Below are 20,955 nucleotides of genomic sequence, written 5' to 3'. Positions count from 1 at the left end.
TACAAAGAATTATCATAATTTCCTTTCATCATAAAATCCTGCACTAAATTGGTTGGATGACTGCCGTGTTAATAATTAGGCTAAAGCCTTTTGTGAGCATAAAACTGTACCCGGTGTTCTTACAATAACTATAATGATAATATCATCCTAAAAAAGAATGGGCAACTAAATTAGTTAAAACAACATTTTGGGATTTTTCAATAAGAATCATATATTTTATTTTCAACAAAACAAACACTATTACAAACTTATATAATTAACTTATCTTAAATAAATGCATTCAATATCACTCATGATCACGTCATAACACTACCAAATACCTAACACTAATAAATAAATATTACATTACAAATAATATGTCTCATATTATCTATAATGGGTTATAGTAATATTTATTATATTTATTGAAATTTTATTTAGTGATGGCGATTTTTTCTAAGTAGCGGCAGCAGAATGTGAGCGAGTCTCGCCTTCAACCTGCAAACAAAACACAGCATATTTTATATGTGTATACAAAGATAGTATTAAATATATTTTCTTACGCAAAAAATGCCATATACCTACAGACGTAGGGTCTTTGTTACCTAGACTACAAAAATAATAAGCTTTTGCCATATCTAATTATTTTGAAGTAAAGAAATTTACAATTTTATTAATTCTCAATAATTTAATTTTATAATAATTTAGATTTGTAACTGTGTCCTTTCTTATTCATTTATAAATATTTTAGATTATCGAATGTAGATACGAATAATCTCGTAACCTTAGATATTAATTTAAAAACTACATTAAAATTGGTCGACCTGTTCTATCTGGTCATAGAGCAGTAGTATTGTAAATCTACATAAATATTGAAAGCTTTCAACATGTGTATAGATTTACATTTAATGTAATTAGACAAATGTCTTGTAAGTGTGTGTGTGTAGTAAATACATTGGTTTTAGAACCGATTTACTTTACCTTTGAGTTTTTTCATGTTTCTTGGATAAAGCGTCTTTTTTTGCTGGTTTCAAATCTGTGTTCAAGCTGACGTCACTGAGCGGCGCCTCTGCTGGTTTCTCAGGACTTTCAGGCTTCGATTGTTGGGGTTTCGTATCTTCTGGTTTAACATCTGGTATACTGATGGGGTTGGATGGTGGCTTCGGTTTCTCCATTTCATTCATCTCGTATAACTCCAAAAGGTCGCTGATGTCAATATCTGAAGCCACTTCGAGGAGCGATTGCGCCGGAGCAACAGCTATTACGACGCCGTCGATATTAAGTCGGTAGTTCTCGGTGCCATTTTGCCGCTGGTCGTAGTGTTTGTCGCAGTCAGGTGTAGGGGCTCCAGCAGCGACCGTCAGCAACACCGCGACCACAGCCACTTCGCACACCACGCGCTTGTAGTTGACCATCGCGGAATGTGTCTAGAGGCGCACTGAGCCACGATCCCGCAGGTGAACACCGCTATGTACATGGTCTCCGTTGCATCTTTTATTTATTCGCGGAGATAGCGGTACAGCCACCGCAGCACTGCCTTACCACACCAGTCGGCCCTGCTAAACTGGAATTAACAAACTCAACGTGCAGTAAATACAGCTATCTTTGTTGTTTGAAAACCAATCTCATCAAATGGTAGTTTATAAATTATTTTATTGATATTATTGGGTTTTGTTTATTTTTAAATTTAGGTATATCATTTACTGTAGCCTATTCTGTCTTAGATCGGGTTGAAAAATATAATATTGTCTACCTTTGAAAGGGGAAAAGATTTCTAGCAAAGGTGAGTGGCATTGGAGACTTCATCTCACATACATATTCGTACTTTACATATTTTAGTGATTTTAAGAATCATTGTCTCCTGCTGGCTTCAGTTCTCTTGAACAATTTGTAAACGATTAATTTATTAGAATTTATTAAGTGATTTGTTGAATCTTCCTTAAAATATTTTTATAAATAAGTTACAAATTCTTATCTAATTTTAGTTTGCAATGTACCCTATTCAAGGTGCCGAGAATAAAAGATCATTTCAAGTCAACTCTCACAGTTTTATAAAGCGATATCTTACATTAGAACTAAATGTTTAATAACATAATAATTGTTTGTCTTTAGTAGGTACCTACTTATCAATACTTAGGCGTGATAAACGTGAAAGTATTTAACTGCCTACTAAGTAGCAAAGTATTTAACACCTACCTTATGGTTATGTTTTTATAGCTAAACTAGATTTCCTATTATTGTGGACATGGATGAATAATAGCGTCGGGCTCCATGATTGTCCAATAAATAAGGTAAATGTGGTAACGTGCCGCAAATTAAAAGAATTGTAAAAAAAATCTCTTAATTAATTTATTGAATTATCAGATTATGCCCAGATAAAAAAATACTGTCATTATTTTTACATCGATTCCGCAGAGTCGACAACCAATGAGTAATGTTTTACATAGTATAAATTGAAGTCGCTTCCTTTGTCTGTTCGCTTAGATTTTAAACTATGCAACGGATTTTAAAGCAGTTTTTAGCAGTAGATAGAGTGATTCAAGAGGTAGATTAATATGTATATATTTACCTATAAGAAGGGACATTCTTTAAGTGAGAGGACTGGTTATTTTTAACTAGATATGTTCGTAAATAAACCTGATAGGTATAGACAATAACAAAATAATAAATCATGTCCGTGCAAATAGAAAGTGTGTTCCAAAATTGCAAATGGAACCGCTCACATTAGTAATGTATTAGTGTTTAATGTGGGAAATAATTAATTATTGACGCGACAAAGTTCGTGCCGCGTCGAAAATCACGGTCAAAGCAACCTGTCCGCGTTGGTGCACTCGGCTTTCGACTAACTGTATCACCCACTTGGGCCAATAAACTGTAAAACGATCACATTTTATTTGCCCTTACCTTTCCGCCGTGTTGTAAGCTTCGTTAAACCACAAATGAAATTATATCTAACTGCACTAGAGCTTGTTGTACCTGTTTTTACTCGTATGTCAAACGCATAGACAGTCCGTCCTATACTTTAGGGTTCCGTATGTGTAAAAACCTTGTAATTCCAATTGAACTGTCTGAATATCACATTAAAATTTTTTTTAAAGGATAATAATGGAATATTGCTACGCGTAACAGTTTACGCTAGCGGGGCACCAGTGAAGGGTGATAGGATGAGAGTGTGTGCCCATGAGCTTAATGTCTGCCCAACGTGACAAATTCACCAGGAATTTATCACGATGGTTTCCTAGGTGAACGTGGAGGTCAACCTAAGATGTACATTGTTAGAAATGAGATCATTAGTCCAGTATTTAATTCGAATATTATAAATAGATATTAATGGTTTGCACTTATGGAAACGATTCGCAATTAATTTGGTCTAGTCCACATATGTAGCATAATAAAGATATAAATCTATTGCTGTATCTTTAAAAGAAATACTTCAAGACAAGTAAAACGGGAAGTCCACAGCAACGGGACTGTGCAGCCATACAGCTGCTATCCATTCGCCTTTCTAAAGGCAACATCGTGAGACCTGCCAATCCGATGCGCTGGCCTAATTCGATACAGGTTCAGTAGTTGTTTGCTTTAAGTCGACGGCCCAGTGTATTAATCATCTATTTACTAATCAGTATATTTTTATTCAAATTCAAAATATCTTTATTCCTATATGTCTAGTACAGATTCTTAAAATATGTCAAATCTACCGTCAGTTCGGAATGATTCATTTTAAATTCAAATTTGAGAGAATAGAGTAACTCCAGCATATGCTATTGCAAAAGCAAATAGTCTAATCAGTGTTTGTAACCCGAACAGACCAGTCCTCACAAGCAGCACCCGTTCACGAGTATGACGGATGAGCCAACCTTATTGCACTCAACCATATTAAGGGAGCAAATTGACCCGGTCCACCACGCCGCCACAAGTTTGAATTGGATGAATAACACCACGGTCTTCTCGTTGCACGTAGCAAAAGTAAATAAATTTAGTTCCATAAAATAAACTATAACAAAAATTTATTGTAAGAACTACTACTTTAAAGTAATTCAGTTGACTTTCTTGCCAGTTCTTCTCAATTGGATCTATATACCGAACTGGACGGTAGGGAAAAAAATTATAATGTAAAAACTTGACGTTCATAAGCGGCTAAAATGTCCTACATGAATAAATGATTTGTGAATTTGAATTTGAACCACCAAGACCACCATTGGACAATCGACTAAAAATATATTAAGACAATTGAGAATAATTCAGAATTTAAAAAAAAACAATAGTTATAATAATAATAATATGTTTTTATTTGTTTAAAATACATATTACATATTATCTTATCTGTGATAATACGTATGATATATATAGGATACATAATAATATGTATTTTACAACCTTACAGTTACAAATAATAGGTAAGTGTTTCATCAATTGTTATTCTATCAATTTTGTAATATCATTGATTTATTATATGGCTAAAGATAAAAATGAATTGGAGTTTATTCACAAAAAAGAAAGCTTTGGTAAATGATTACTTTTCTACAATAGTTTCATTAAATTCAAGATTGTGTATGACAAGCGTTAATTGGCTTAGGTTATACTAAAAAAACATACTTATAACGTAAAAAACATATGTATCAGTAATATCAGTCATATGTAGAAAACACTACTTATAATAAATCTTTTGCATTGATTATCAATTAATATAATAAGACAGAGACCATTGCATTCTCAAGTTTTACGACCCAGGGCTATTAAAATGGCGCCATCTTTGCATAGCGGTAAAATATTTATACTAATATTATAAAGAGTAAAGATTGTGATAGTATTAATCTTCGGTAGTACTAATCCGATTTTGTAAATTCTATTTTTGTGGAATAGCCTATTTATCACCAATAGGAGCAAAGCTGCAATGAAAGGTGTTGCAAAAACGGGGGAAAGGCGACGAATTTGCGCGGGTCTGCTAGTACATCATACCGTTCAATCGATCTCCATTAAAGTTGCTATACAGGTAATTGAATGTAGAAAAAAAATCGCACTATCCAGTTTTTGTATCTCGTTTCTAGTTGGCACCTCAGCCACATCACTTAATATAGGTGAAGAGATAGAAGTAAGATAACTAAGCGAAGAACCCAGTAGACTCTTCATGTAACTGAACCACTTTGAATAAGAAACAAAGTGGGTGGGTAAATATAAACTTTGAACATTTCATATTAATTGATCACGTGACGAGTTTATATGAAGGTTATATATTAGGCATTTTAAATGATTCAAACTTTTTTTTTCGAAAAGTTGTTAAGCTTCAAAATTTAGGATTAGGCCTAATCCTAAATTCTGTACGACTTACGAGTAAGTGTCGCTCGCTCGCTCCAATACTGATAATTAATAATAATTTCCATTCATTTGTGTACATTAATCAACACCGTATGGACTTGGTACATGTTTTCTACAATAGTACGAGTTCATAAAAACTAAAGCAATAGTGCTAGCTCTTGTGTTAGAAAGCAAATTAAAATCTAACAAGGATATACCTTCTTCTACAGTATTCTACACCTAATTACATATTTAATTAACAAACAAAAACGTAAGTTCGTCTTAACAAAATGTATTTAGTACATCTCAGTGTGACGACCATAGTTTTTCTGTGGCATATTTAGTAAAGAAACATGGTGTTGTATTGAAATACCTAAAAAGAAAGCAATTCAAATATTTTTGTCTGTTATTAGTAATATTAACTAATTTCATAATGCAGGAAACACACTAAAACTGTTAACGTAATATGACACTTAATTGAACATTAATATAATAATCATATTTTAAATATTGTTTAAGACACCTGCCAAGCATTTTAGGAATTTTTACTATGATTTGTTTTTTAGTTTCAGTTATTTTTTTAACACCGAGTAATTAGAAATAACTCTACGTTTTCATTAGTATGGGTTCGTCTGTATTGTACAGATGTATTGTAAAGGTAAAATTGTATGTAAAGTTATCAAATTTAATAAAAAATCAAATCCACCGTTTATAGGCGGTAATTAACAATTAAGAAATAAAAGATAATTCATTGAGTTTCTGACTATTTGAAGGGGTCTAGTAATACTTAGGTATAATTAATTATTCTAAACAAAATAATATCTGCATATATAACTTACATTGATATAACATAACCCTAAGAAGGTCGTATATCCATAATACAAGTATGTTCTTAATTAACAATAGTTTGTAAGTTTTACACGATTTTGAGTACACATAAATACATAACATGTTAAAGACAAGTTACATACTTACAAGAGATTTATTAGTATAATACCAACATGTTTCGTAGGAAGACAAAGTTGTGCTGTATTAACAAAACAAATAATAATAACTTACGTAATATATGAGAAAATAATGTTGTATTATTTTGTCATTTGTCATAAATTTCAACTTCTTTCAACTGTATCAACCTTTAATAAAATAAAAATGATATATTCCTAAACAAAAACAAAATTTCGATTTTCAAGGCACATCGGAAGACAGTTTATTTAAATAAGGCACAATATATTTCTACTTATTAATTAATATCTTAATAATTAATTAACTCTTTTAGTTAAACATACGCTAATATAGGAATATCTCTAGGTTTTTATAGGTGATATTCTACAAAAAATATCGATTTGATAGAATAATCGTTTTTGCTTGATATATTAATCACGAACATCTGAACTAGTGTGGTCTTACTTTCTTTCACATAGTAAGTGTAACAATTGAAATCGGTTAATGTAACCGATTTTTATTGGAAAATATTATCGATATTTTCATAATCGATTTTCATACCTAGGTATTAGAACGTAACAATAACTGTTACCATACATCTATTTACTTGTCCGTAAAGTATTCTGCGATGACTGTTAGCAAGTGATGATAGAAGCCGTCATCGTGCTTCAGCCGGTAGAGGGCGGCGTACAAGTAACGTTGAGCTATAACTCCGCACGCGACTCCACTCGTCACGTCAGGGCTCGTGCAAAAATCACGTGACGCTGCGCACAAGGATATCGCTTGTCGCCAAATGCGTGAGCTTACTGGCAATGAAAATAAAGTATTATAAATTAATACAAAGAACTCCTAAAATTCAAATAATTGCTTATGGAGATTTGTGCCGCGGATATATTATTTTATTATTATATAAAGTAATAAGAGGATATACATATCTTAATAATGGATACAAGATTACGTTTATATTCTGTGGAGTACAAACTCGAGTACTAGCTGAATTTGGAATGTTAAATAAAAAAATAAATAAACATCCTCTCTTTATACTTAAATGTCAGTACACCATTGTGGCGGGCTATACCCATTTTAATATTACTTACAAAAAATGTAAACAAACATTTTAACTTATAACTATTAAACGTTCATGCAAAGAAATGTATCCAATAATTTCTATGATTAGTCTTGTAATCATAATATATATACTGATGTTAGTTTAGGACTAGAAGGTCGCAGTACGTCTAGTCAATATGTCAAGTTACAAATTTCCTTAAGAATTAAAGTAATACTTACAGAAATACTGCATATCTGGGTCGCAATGCTGTAGTAACTGTTGCACGGAAGATGCGCCTGCCAGTTGCGGTACACTGCTACCACTCACCACGATCGACTGTGGTGACGTCACGCGTGACACAGCCGCTTCTATCTCAGCTGTCAAGGACTGTAAATTGAAACAAGTAGAAATTAAATAAAAGAAAAGGCCAACTATAAAGAAACGCTATTACAGCTATCCACTCAGAAACCCGAAGATAGTCGCTCTGGAGATAATCGTCAGGGCAAAGAGGATCTCACTAGGCCTTACCTATATGTCTTCACCCTCGTAGCAATATATATATGTATACATATATATACCCCAACGAGGGTGAATATAGATAGATTGAAAGAAGAGATAACCATCCATTTACATATCTTTAAGGCAAATAATACATGTAATCTAATTGCTATTCAAAAGTCTTGAAGTTTATTTTAATAAAGAATTATCTATTCTATTCTTCCATGGAAGTGACTGAGAGATAATAAATAATTCAACCAGGGGTAAAAATATTATAATTCATTGGATTACTTATTAATGGTACAGTATGCTTGGGGTACCATGGCGATTTGTTAACATATGATCAAAGCTACAATAATAATGAATGCAATAAAGTTTTAGTCTATTAAAAATTGACCTCAATTGTGACGAAAGTGTCATGAGACACAAATAATAGCATATATCCAGCACAAACAATAAATCCGTTTACAATTGATTAATATATCATAGAACACAGAAACCGATTTTGAATTATTTGAAAAAAAAATACACATTATTCCAGAATCTCTCTTTTGGAGTTGGTTAAAGATAAATTAACTTTACCACTCACCTGGTTGTCTGTACAGCTTACTGAGTTCTTCTTCAAATCATCTTTTAAAACGTATAGTTGGTAATGAGTAGGAATATGCTGAAAACGATAATATCCATAAAGTACTATTAATAATGGAGCTAAATAAATGAATATGTTGATAATAGCTTTAAACAATTTAGTTTAAGAAATATTTTAACAAGTCTTTAATTGGTTTATGAATTAAACCAGCCTCGGATTCATAGGGATGGAATCAGACTAAAGCAACAAACATCATCTAACTTTGGAAATTATGTCAGGAATAATGTACCTTTCAAACAAACTATTCTTAATTATAATTTATTAACCTATCCATATAAATATATATATGTCCTATATATGTATATATTCATATTAAGGAGACATCCTTATATATATATATATAGGTTATCTACTAAAAATAATAGAAGCTAGTGGTAAAACATATGTCATAAAAATATCTTGAAAACAATTTATTGGGAAATACATTTTAAAGCACTTTGTATTATAATATTATTTTGAATATAGAATAGAAGAATAAAATTTATACATATTACTGTTAAAATACTCTCTCGATAGCTAGGGTACAAACTAGAGTATTTATAAACTTACATTTGTATCAGCAAGCATTAATATGCGATGGACGTGAGGCTGATCAGTTGTATCTGGTGACAGTCGGTTTAAACAATCTGGATACATTTCGGCCAAGACAACAGAGTTCTCTCCACCCAGGACGTACTTGCTCTGTTCTAGCACAGCTAACTCATCTAATCTGTCGTATATTTGACTTGCTACTTTTGGCTTTACCTCTGCAATCGAGAGAATTTCATATTATACACTATAATTATTGATTATACTACTACTACTATTTTCTTATTAATATTTTTTTTATTATTTTCTATATAGGTATGTATGTATTATTTTACTGATAAAGGCTATAACAGAATAGCAGAGAGGGTGGACTCACTGCCCTCACTGAGTTATAGACCATTTTGTCTCATTCGTTAGTTTTAAATTATATTATTGTTTGGGAAACAGTTGTATTGTGTGAAAAGTTTTTGTTTTTGTATTTGAGACAAATAAAGAATATTATTATTATTATTACTTGCATATCATTTTTCACATACATATTATACAAGCAGAATTATGTTCAATATACTTTTAAAGTTATTTGTGTCAAATATATTTTAGTTAATTTTGGGTAGAATTTTCAACAAACTGGAAAACTTATTTCTTATTTCTTGACTAAGAGCCTAATTAATTTATATGGATTCGTAATGAGAATATTACGTAATTCTAACACTTTCCAATAATTATATAATAAATTCTAATAGAAAAGGTTTGTATATATTTATATAATATTGTATAGATAGTTCTAAATCCTCAAGAAATTTATATTTCGTTTATTGTCCTATGTTTAAAACTTACCTTATTGTACTTGATGTGCAAGCATGGAAATTATTCAAAACAAATCTTTTAATAAAGAGCATTGAGAGAATACGTTGTAGACATTAAAGAAGAATGTTATTTACAGGTAGATTTTTATAATCATTTTACATCATGGAATTAACCATTTCTTTTTATGTATGTAAAGTTTTATATTAAAGAGATTTACATTCACTTCATTTATTTCTACTCTTAAAACATGTTCAAGTCAAATTTAAAAAAACAACAATGTAAGTATAAAAATGCTTTATGCTTTATGCTGCTACTGAAACACTATTATTTATGTCCTATATATCCATAGTATTCAGGAAATAATTTGTGATATTTTGGAAATTACCAACAACAAACAAACTACCATTTACCATCAGATACCTATTTTCTTGTTTAAATAAAATATAATCATCATCATCAAAAAAATAATAATTATGCATAATTACTGAAGTATTCAGCTGCAATATCACAATCAGCATCCTCACACCACGCCAAAATCATTTGCAATGACTGCAGGATGGAGCATTGAAGTTTCATGAAGAACGAACCAGATCGTATCGGCTGCCTCTTTCCACAACCTTGACACACCCACTGCACCCTGAAGTCAATTTAATATATTAAATTAAGCATTTATATGTTATATCTATGAGATCAGAATCTTTGATTACACAAATATGTTAATTATATAAATGTATATAATATTAATAATGTCAACTTTATTATATTAAAATGATAGATACATATATTAGTTATGGTATTTTAATTCAATAAACAAAACAACATACATATTAGCAAACCAATGTAATACTTATTACTCTGGATATTGGAAGCTTTGAACAAACAAGTGGTATTAGGTATTTTGCTCAGAGGACATTCATATTTAGATAAAAATAATATATATGGAGACACCATTTCATTAGTAATGTTATTAATCAAATTTTGTCATAGTGTGAAATTTTGCAGCAGTGATGATAGCTGGATGATACTGAATTGTTTTCTTTACCTGTCTATCACTCTTGCAGCTTTAGATACAACTTTGCAGTCAGGTAAAGCTGTAGGACATTGAATGGTTCTTGGAAGAAGACCTATATTCTGCAGTTTTTGTACTATTTGAGTTTCTAAATTTTTTTCACCACTGTTGCCTGTGAACTCTTTGTAGACTTTGAAATTGCTGGAAATTAAAATATTTTAGTTAAATAAAGAAACTATCAGTACAGGGGGAGATTGTAAGTAATAGGGTCTATTAAAGTACCTTGTTGTCAGCAAAGTACCCTACAAGGTTGAGCCAAGCGGTCTGTCCTACCTCCCCTGGAACCCATGACGGGTTCCAGAGGTAGATTTATTTCCTGGTTAAGTAACTCTGCAATTCTCAACTAGCGTCCCGTCAGCATATAAGTTAGTGTTAGTTAGTTACGTATAAGATAAGGATAACTCATCCATTCACAATTTTTACTACATAACTACTAGTCTACATACCCTGGGCATACTGTAAAAGGTAGAAAATCTTCATCTTGATTATTTTTTGTAGTATTTTCAAACGTGGTAGAATCTGCCTCCATTCTCTGAAATCTTAATAGCTGATAACAATATAAAAGTTGTGTATTACTACATTCAGATTTTACAAATTAAAAAACAATTTATAAGTATATAGTCTTACAAAATAAATAACAAACGCTGTGAATTCTAAACATGTAAAATGTATTGTGTGACACTGATTGTTACTGACATCTTAATTGACAGAACGGATGTCATATTTGACATTGACAGTTTGAGAACTTAAAAATATAGACAATATTTTTTATTTTGTCCGTTCTTTTGTAGTGCTGGACCTCATCAGCTTCTTTCTTATCCCATTTATTTGGAGTCGGCGTAATATACTTCCCTGTTCGCACTCCATTCATCTCTATTTCGGACTTCCTCTGCATTTAAAACCATTCATATTTATATGTAACAACGATAAAAAACAGCACCGGTTTTAAAAAAAACAAATATTGCTCATATTTTTCAAAATATAATACAATACAAAACAACAATGAATTTAAACTATTTCAATTGAAAAGGAGGTTCAGTATGGCCAGTAATAGATATTTTACACTTTTTGCATATAATTATAACCAAACTGTAGACGCTGCCTTTTCATTTTTAGTCATTTTTTACCTAAAAATTTGTTTAATTAATTTGTAAACTGAATGCGCCAAATAAATATATATTTCTTTCTTTTTTAAAATGACGAACTCAATATTGTCTTTGGTTTTCAGGACCGGTTACCGAAACAAAATTAGCAAATTAAATAACTAGTTCCTTCCTTGTCTCTCCCTGTTTTACCATTTGTGTTCTTTAGATATTTCGTTAATTTTTTAGATTAGTTTTAAAATAGTTCTTTTTATTGAATTAAATTGTGTGTGTATTATCTAATATAACAATCAATTTTAATCGTGAAGTAGTTAGAATATTTATTATAAAATTTATAGACAGTGGATCCACCTTATTAAACAGCAATAGCAGGTTAGTACCGAAGTTTTCTTTTTATCGAAATATAATTTAATTTTATATATAAGTATAGAATCATTGAAGTGTTAAGTATAATACGTTAGTAGTTATTATTTAATTCATTACTGAATGTTTGAAACTAGTAACATAGTGATTTAGTATAAATTTTCTTTCACAGCAGCATCGGTCAAAAATTACCCATAAAAATCTAAGTAAATAACATAACATTTTTGAATAAACTATTAAAGATAATAATCTCGGTTATCTAGCTTTTTATTACGTTGTCTTCTAATTGTCGCAATTCTGATTCTCGCAGTATATAAACTACAAACTATGAGGACTGAGCAATGAATAAAGAATAATGTTTTAATTGTTTAGTACTTAAAGGTAAAGTCTGCTTGGTTTGGGACTAGGTGGCTCTGTGTGAATTGTTCTGAGTTATTGTTATTATTATTTCAAGTACAATAGACAAAATTTCAACTAAATAGAGTAAATCTTTTATTAATTTCTTTGTGATTGTCAATTTTGCTATTCCAAAATTAGTATCCTACTTTTTAAAAGTATTGCCAGAGTTTGTAACAGTTGTTTACAATTATTATGTCTGTTTATTATTTATAGAATTCTCTAGTTTACCGTAACCTTATAAAATTCTTGTGTGCATACTTAACTTGTCTATATATTACCATACTATAAATTAATTTACTTTACCAAATACATTAACTCTGTGTATTAAAAATTAAAGTAATGATCAAAAAGAAGTACTTAATCTAAACAATTTTATATATTTTGAAAGTAAAATTAAAAATATTCATACATATATTCATACTTATTTCTATTATAATAATATATATTTGTACTAAATTTATTGTTCAAATTACACATTAAGTTTAATTACAATAATGAGTGAATCAAATGTTGCAAAAAAACCACAAACCCTTTTTCTATGTCTATTGCAAAATATTTAGAATAATAATAAATTCTATGAAAAGGTTAATGTAGATTTTATATTAAAGATGTGAGTATTGGTATTTTTTAATAAAAATAATAAATACAAATTCCAAGAAATATATATACCAATTAATTGATTCGGTAGAGAAAATGCCAATGACAGAAAACAAATTGTGTACTAAAGAGTATTACATTGGTCACAACCAACACTTAAATAATTTTAACAATTTGATTGTCTATATTTATAGTGACTTGTGTTAACTACATAATTACTGTTGTTCTGTTTTCTTCTGTCCAATTGCCACAATTAGCTACATTGACAAACATCTTTTTCAGTGCCTGTCTAGTGAAGCAAAATAGTAAGAGGTAAAATTCAATAGAACAAATCCTGTTATTGATACTGGTTAGCAACCTAGCAATATAAATATTTGTATACACCCAAATAATAACAACAATCTGTAATTTAAAATACTAATAATTATACTCTGTTTAGAATGACAAAAGTTAACAGAGTATATGCAAAAAATTATAGAAATTTTTGTATAAAACTAGTTGTTAACCACAATTTCCTCTACACCATCTGTCATCCAAAGGGGGAAGGGGGATTATTAGTAATGTGCATTTTTTTCGTGACAAAACTTGACAAATTTTCTGGGAATTTATCAAGATGGTTTCCAGGGGGAACCGCATGGAGGTCGTCCTGACATGGTACATTGCTAGCAATGGGATCATTAGTCCAGATTACTAACAACCCCTTCCCCCCAGTAATGTGCATTAATAACAATGTATGGTACATTATTATTAATGCACATTACTGGGTTGGTTAACCTGGAATTAACCTGGTTAATCTTGGAAATGATTCCATTACATTACGTTACATTTCCAAGATGGGCTAACTGACTGATGATTTTATGCTCATTTTATCATCTTCCTCTAGTACCCCGCCAGCGTAAATTGTTAGCATTGCGGGTGCATATTTCATTATCATCCATAAAATAGATTAATCATCCACGAATTCACCCCTTCCAAATTATTTTATGAAGGTACAAGTATTTTACAATGTAACTTATGATGTTAAATTTCATTAAGATCTGTTTAGCAGCTTAGCCGCGAAATAGTAAAGACAGACAGACTTTCGCATTTATAATGTTAGTATGAGTTGAAAACAATACCAACCCGCATGTTATGTGTGTTGATCCAGATACTAAGGTAAAATATGAAGTTTAAAACAAATATTATTTTACATGTAATTTCCGTATGGCGTGCACGATTAAGGGCAATAGTTCAGTGCGGTGACGCAACCCGCGTATTTTGGGCGGAACACGGGCGTATTTCGTCCGTAACGGTCGCGCTGAAACATTCAACGACTTTCTTTATATGTTCAGCAGGACGGTTAAAATATGATTTACGTTAAGTTTATACCATAATTTATTATTGAACTATTAACGCGCATATGGTTGTAACACGCTTTTCCTTATTGTTGAGTTTGGACGGTATTTATTGTTGTAGTAAAATTGTATATTAGTGCCCATAATGGGATATTTATATATGGAATTTAATAAATTCGTTCAATGTTAGAATTATTTTTTATACAACTGGAAGTAACTGCAGACATTTAAAGAGTACGATGGAAGAACGTGGAAATTGGTATGAGCTTCACCGATAAGAGCGTGGATGAAATACCTGACTGACTGATGAAAAACCTGCTAATGAGAAGTGGTAACCGGGCGCTACAAGCTATGTACCTAAATCCTTATCAGGTTCTCCACGTGGTCCTTTCTGAAATTCCATAATAATTAGTCCTGGTGTTCATCATTCATCACTGTATTGATTATATAGCGCAAACGGGTGTACTATTATATATTCATCCAATAAAAAAATTATCACAATCACTATAGCACCTACAATCACTATAACTGTTGATTTTTATATTATTTATTTATCTTTTTATATGAATAATTAAAAAATAATAATTTTCATATATTCTTAGAGCATAGCAATTCTTGTAATTAATGAATAATATAGCAAATAACGAGGTCAGATTTAGCAAGATTGATGCTTTCATAATTCTAATCCGCCGGAGCGTTAGCTATGACAATTACAATCACGTTCACTACACAGACAGTCCGCACCAGCAAGCAAATACATTGTGCTAAAAAAAATTGTCTACTGATTTGGCTAAAGTTTGGAAATGGAAATATTAGTGGAAAAGCCAATCTACGATTTAAAATAAAAAGATTACTTTCAGTTTTTGTGAAAATGTCGAGTAAATTCCACACAAGAAATAAGTGAAATCAGAAACTTCCCTAGGGCATCGTAATTACGAGACTAATCCGATTAATTTCACACAATAGATGATTATAAAAATATACACATAACAGATTGTTATTCAATATCTATTTACTCGATAATTAACGAAATTCCCTTTAATTACGTGGAATATATTTCAGCAATGTTAATTAAATTCAGATAGTGTTAAACCCATTTCAGGTAATTAACACCAATTCATAAAGCTTATGACATGCAAGTATCTCTACGTGCTCCATTACTTTTATGACTCACGAAATTTTTTTTATGATTTTAGTCATTGATCCAAATAGGAAATAGGGTTTACAATAAAAAAAAATACCGATAAATAAATAAAATATATTTAAATTTTTGCCAACTTTTTTTGCTGTCGGTTTTTTCGGGTTCTTTATTCGACTTTATCTAAGTACCTATAAAACAGAAAAAGAATCTAAATACATATATACGAGGTACTTAATCAATACTTGCCCCATCACCCGTATTAAATAGCAAGGACGGGATGTTATAGATGGCTTTATCCATCAAGCTTCTCTACCAGTTACCAAAAGTTAAGGTGTTATTAGTGTAACTCTATGTGTAACACACAATATAAATATAAGTTTATTTCAACTACAATTTTAAATTTATAGTCTATTTATTTCCGTGAAAGTATTTTCGTATTGTGGCCCATGGCATGCGTTTCTGCTTTGCAACACCCACGCTAAAGCGCATAACAAAAGCTAGACGTCCTGTTTTATTAAAATATTTCACAATACATACTCTGAAATTACCGAGTTAGCATCAATAACCAGCCTGTGCAGGGGAAGAGGGAATAGTTTCTAAATTGTACCACCCTTGCTAGCAATGTACCATGTTAGGTTCTTACTTCATGATAATCGTATCATCTTTCATTAGTAGTTCCTCCAAAGTATACCGTAGTTTTTTTTTTTCAATTTTTTTTGATGAATATTATTTTAACGTAGGTCGTATGTAAGTTAGTAATGTTTATCTTACTTCGCAGCGCTGTCGCATGGGCATATCCAAGCTGGTTTAATTAATATGACTGAGTCATCAGTCACTAAATGCACCTACTCGTATACCTACAGAAATGGACTTGTGAAAGTTGGAAAGTAATGACAAATAAGTTCCAAAATGTATATAAATACATTTATCCTTATTACATTAACATAGAAACTAATATAAATGTGAAAGTGTGTATGTTTGTATATTTCTGATTATTTCACAAACTTAAGAGCTGAATAGATATTAATGAATTTTGACATGAAGATAGATTGTATCCTAAGAAAGGATAGGATATCTTCTATCTTAAAAAATCTGATGAAGTCCACCACTGATTTTTTAAAAACTAGTAATGCCTTCTTAAGAGTGTACATCGCCAGATATTATTCGATTAATGAATCAATTAATAAGATTGTTAAAGATATTAATCAAATTAATGATTTAGTCCTTTTGGAGGGTATTTTTCACAACTTTCTTAAACCTACTTATAAGTAGGCCGATATACCATATTCTTTGAAAATTTTATTACTTATAACTTTTTTTTACGTCAAACATTAACATACTAACAGATAAACACATAGTTTTCTACTCGTTACTATTTTACGGTTTTATTATATCTAAAGACTAGATGTTAACCCCCGACTACGAAATAAGAATAGGTTAATTTTTTGCTTTTTTTTTGTAAGTACCGAATACACGTTCATACTGTATGCATTTAATGAAAAGTTGTTAATTCGGAATTACAAACTATTTATTACAAAATATTTAATTACAATATTATTTATATTTATGTAGATAAAAGATAAAGATAATAAAGATGTAAAAGGTTCCTGTCAATAGTACATATTAAATATTATGACCATGTTGAAGTAGTATTCAACATGGTCATAATATTTACTTTTCACATAAACAAGTAATCATAGATGGTTAATTAAACGCGTACAAGTTTGGTACTAGATAATTATATCGTGTGGTATTTCTGTTTCGCTCATAATTGACAAGTTCTACATTTAAGCATTTTAACAACGTGTCAAGGAAAACAGGAATTGACCTTTATCGGCGAAACCTTTCCTGTTTGTAGAGCGGTCAGCGCGTGTTGGTGTCGACCTGGATTTATGACGTATTGTTAGAGGACATAAAATTTATAAGGTCGACGATCTCAACAACGCCTGTATTACTTGTTGGAAAAAAAGCCGTATTTCCATGCACAGTAATCCCTGCTACACTGTAGATTGGTTCCGCGTTATAGGAAAACGTGTTGTAGGAGTATTCCCGTATGACATGTTTTTATAACCCCGTACAACGCGTTACGTATAAATTATTCGCGTTTATATTTTCTAGCTACTGGGGATTTAAATCGAACTAAAAAAACTAATTATAGCTGTTCAAAACAAATCAACATAATCTATATGTACAAATCATTATAAATTTAACAGTAGGTATAGAAATATAATGTCGTGAATCCCTGGGTTATATATATGTCACGGGGGAATTACTGTACTATTACTTCCTATTTTTTATGGATGATAATAGAATTATGCACACGCCTGCGCTAATGGTTTGCACTGACGAGGCACTATTGAGTATTATTAAATGAGGATGAGGATCAGGTCAGTTTACTCGTCTTGGTAAATGAGAATTTAGCACTGTGGTTTTCAGGGGATGGCGTGGAAGTCAACTTGATAATAAACTTGAAAATACCATTGTTAGTAATGTAAGGTACATTACCTTACATTTACTAGCAATGGGATTATTAGTACACATTATTTTTATGTTAGTTTTGATGAATTGAGAAAAGCATTCAAAATAGACTATTGGCGTTTTACTTAGAAACTAAAGTTAGAAATTTCGCGGCTTAAAGTCATATAAATCGCACTTACACAAATAACTTGATGCATTTACTAATGTCTGTTTATTTTTCTTCTGCCCTCAATTCACATTCACTGCGGATATCCTCATTTTGGATTCTATTACGATACCACTCTATAGATAACTTGGAACTTCCTCATACGGCTAGCTACCTCCGTACAGAGGAATATCTTACATTTTATATATATGGCAATAAAGCTTACAATCCATATGACGAAAAATGGCAACTGTCGTATATGTATATAAGATTTTTAGTCGTGAACTAGATGTCGTTATGTGACGCAAAGAAGGGGTAGCTATTGCTGAAGACTTCTTATTTCACCTTTTAAATCCAAACAAACCAAGCAGTTTGGAAGCAGAAATAGGTCAGATAGTATACAAACGACTGTGTACAAAGTATACCTTGCAGAAAATTATATTACAGTACCTGTCTACTCAATACATAATTATATCAATTAACAAGTAACGAATGTACTAAACAGTCGGATAGAAATCTTTTAAACGATGTATCGTTTCCCTAATGGACGCTGTCGTGCTGCTATCATTAAAACCCAGTAAATAAGTGTTTATAGCGCGTGTGCGTTTATTTGATGTAAATAGAACTGCTTCATTTGTCCTATGTGCCCTCGTCTCGCAACTGGCCTGTCCCCGGAGAGTGCAGGTATGCGCGGAACGCGGAGTCGTCCGTGTTTATAATTAGCAAAGTCGCCCTTTGTGGTACGAAAAGCTTTCTATAAATGTTCCTGGAACAGACTCACGCGCATTGTCAACGAAATCCAGGACGATTTTATTATACGTATCAAAGATTGGCTCCTATGTTATAGTATCGTTGACGACGACAGTTGATAACCAAAAGCACACCGATTTATCGGGTCGACTCTCCACATATACAAGCTGTTGAAACGATCCGGGAGAGCTGGAATTCAAATCCTGTCATACGTAGAGTGTTAATTAATTTTTTCTCTTGTGTTTTAGTCGGCTTGAGTCTTTTTCGATATTTATTATAACAAACCATCGTATTAAGTATTACTATTACCAATGACCTATTGTTATTACATTTTTTTATTCTACTCGTGGTGCATATTTCGATGTATTTGACGAGTCAGATAAGCAATAGAAAAATTGCAAGGTAAACCTCGATGAATGGTTTACCATCAATCAATTATGCTATAGACCCGAATAGGTCACGGCCGTGAATAATTCCTGAGCGCACTTAATATTTTATTTTCATAAAACATGTTCCGACTTTAGTCTCGTAAAATTTATGTTGCCAAGAAACATGCATCCGGCCTTAATCCACTTTGAGCCTTTTTTATTTCATTTAACACGACGTTTGACTTGGGACTTGAGATAGTTATAGAACATACTTCGTCCTTTAAATATCTTTCATTTTATATGGTAAAATTATTTCGAAAGTCTAAAATTTAAAATATTTATTCAGTAAGAAACACTTTCTTACCCTAATTTAAATACATTTTATTACACTTGAAAAGAATTATGTTACGCTTTTTTAATGTCCAATGCGAATTACAATTCGACATATGGCAGAGATCACGGTGATGAAATATAAGACATATGTAATATTTCCTCTTTCTGTAACTATAAAACTCGTTTATTTTGTGTTATTTCGTTACATATACAGAAAACAACGAACAGTATTTTATAAAAAAACTATACGTTCTCACAGAAACTGTGTAACCGTTTAATTTCATCCGTATATTGTTATCGATTTATATGATCGATCTAACTACAAGGAACAAGAAATATCTACAACACTTTCACTTATACAATGGAAATCGTTGGTACTTAGGATAACAATGTGCATGCATTATTTTTCGTATTATCTCACAACGCGATCAATTATGTCATCCAATAATTATACACTCACGCAACTTGGGTGATAATAAATTGTTCTATGGGAATCGTATAGAGCAATTTGTTATAGAAATGAAATAAATCGCTTACATTATAATTTGTTATATTGTTCAGATTTTTTATATCACACACTGAGAGATCTCTTTTATGTATAACTAATGCCGTATAATCTCACTACCTTAACAAGTAATGAACGCACTTTCGATTGACTGTCATATTTATTATATGGTTTGTTGTATCACTAAAATAAATACAATCATTTTTGCTAATCAGAATGCCATTTTTACTAATCTAAATATAAAGTAACATTACAATTGCTCATACAATTCGCTCGGTGATTTGAGTCTTTATATTATTAAGTCTGTTCTCACCATATATTTGTAGAATACTTTCGAATTCCACTTAATTAGGCTTCCTTAAGAAATATAAATAAATACCCGATCTTCGAAATATGTAAATGTAAAGTGTAGTTTATCGGTGTAATATTAAAATTCGATATTTAAAATTTTTGTATTTCGATTTGTGTTCCTTGTTTAGTGTCATGAATATATTATTATATAGTTATGTCTTATGCATATAATGGTTTCCTCCTTGACTTAGGACAGACACTGGCAGTATTGAAGTTTGATGTTGTTTTGTTTGTTGAAGTATGTTTGCAAACACTTTATCGAAGATTCACTAC

General features: G+C 31.1%; 3 protein-coding genes across 3 annotated transcripts in view; 1 reads left to right on the top strand and 2 right to left on the bottom strand.

Moving 5' to 3' along the window:
- Positions 1-323: 323 nt before the first annotated feature.
- On the bottom strand, positions 324-1,507 carry LOC131850800 (uncharacterized). Its single transcript, XM_059201163.1, has 2 exons — positions 961-1,507; positions 324-477 (listed from the first exon to the last, which is right to left on the bottom strand). Exons 1-2 carry the CDS (start codon positions 1,392-1,394, stop codon positions 417-419), a joined length of 495 nt encoding a protein of 164 aa, XP_059057146.1. The 5' UTR covers positions 1,395-1,507; the 3' UTR covers positions 324-416.
- Positions 1,508-5,769: 4,262 nt separating this feature from the next.
- On the bottom strand, positions 5,770-11,413 carry LOC131850717 (uncharacterized). Its single transcript, XM_059201054.1, has 7 exons — positions 11,262-11,413; positions 10,789-10,956; positions 10,232-10,383; positions 8,961-9,157; positions 8,352-8,429; positions 7,504-7,651; positions 5,770-7,022 (listed from the first exon to the last, which is right to left on the bottom strand). Exons 1-7 carry the CDS (start codon positions 11,342-11,344, stop codon positions 6,820-6,822), a joined length of 1,029 nt encoding a protein of 342 aa, XP_059057037.1. The 5' UTR covers positions 11,345-11,413; the 3' UTR covers positions 5,770-6,819.
- Positions 11,414-12,095: 682 nt separating this feature from the next.
- Positions 12,096-20,955, top strand: part of LOC131850724 (uncharacterized) — a 50,388-nt gene continuing 41,528 nt past the window's right edge. Inside the window, exon 1 of the mRNA XM_059201061.1 lies at positions 12,096-12,290. The gene's annotated coding sequence lies outside the window, so the exon portion shown is untranslated. The remainder of the gene's footprint in view (positions 12,291-20,955) is intronic.

Source organism: Achroia grisella, unplaced genomic scaffold (assembly GCF_030625045.1).
Source record: "Achroia grisella isolate CSIRO2021 unplaced genomic scaffold, CSIRO_AGI_Agris_v1 utg779, whole genome shotgun sequence".
Classification (NCBI taxonomy): Eukaryota; Metazoa; Arthropoda; class Insecta; order Lepidoptera; family Pyralidae; genus Achroia; species Achroia grisella.
This window is presented reverse-complemented; position numbering and strand designations above follow the sequence as displayed.

What these genes read in the sequence shown, in the direction of transcription:
- LOC131850800 (XM_059201163.1), bottom strand. Translation starts at nt 1,394, where the DNA reads ATGGTCAACTACAAGCGCGTGGTGTGCGAAGTGGCTGTGGTCGCGGTG. An exon ending in AAACATGAAAAAACTCAAAG is followed by an intron (nt 478 to 960) that starts GTAAAGTAAATC and finishes TTTTGTTTGCAG; the next exon opens with GTTGAAGGCGAGACTCGCTC.
- LOC131850717 (XM_059201054.1), bottom strand. Translation starts at nt 11,344, where the DNA reads ATGGAGGCAGATTCTACCACGTTTGAAAATACTACAAAAAATAATCAA. An exon ending in GCTGCAAGAGTGATAGACAG is followed by an intron (nt 10,384 to 10,788) that starts GTAAAGAAAACA and finishes AATTGACTTCAG; the next exon opens with GGTGCAGTGGGTGTGTCAAG. An exon ending in TATTGCAGCTGAATACTTCA is followed by an intron (nt 9,158 to 10,231) that starts GTAATTATGCAT and finishes TCTCGATTGCAG; the next exon opens with AGGTAAAGCCAAAAGTAGCA.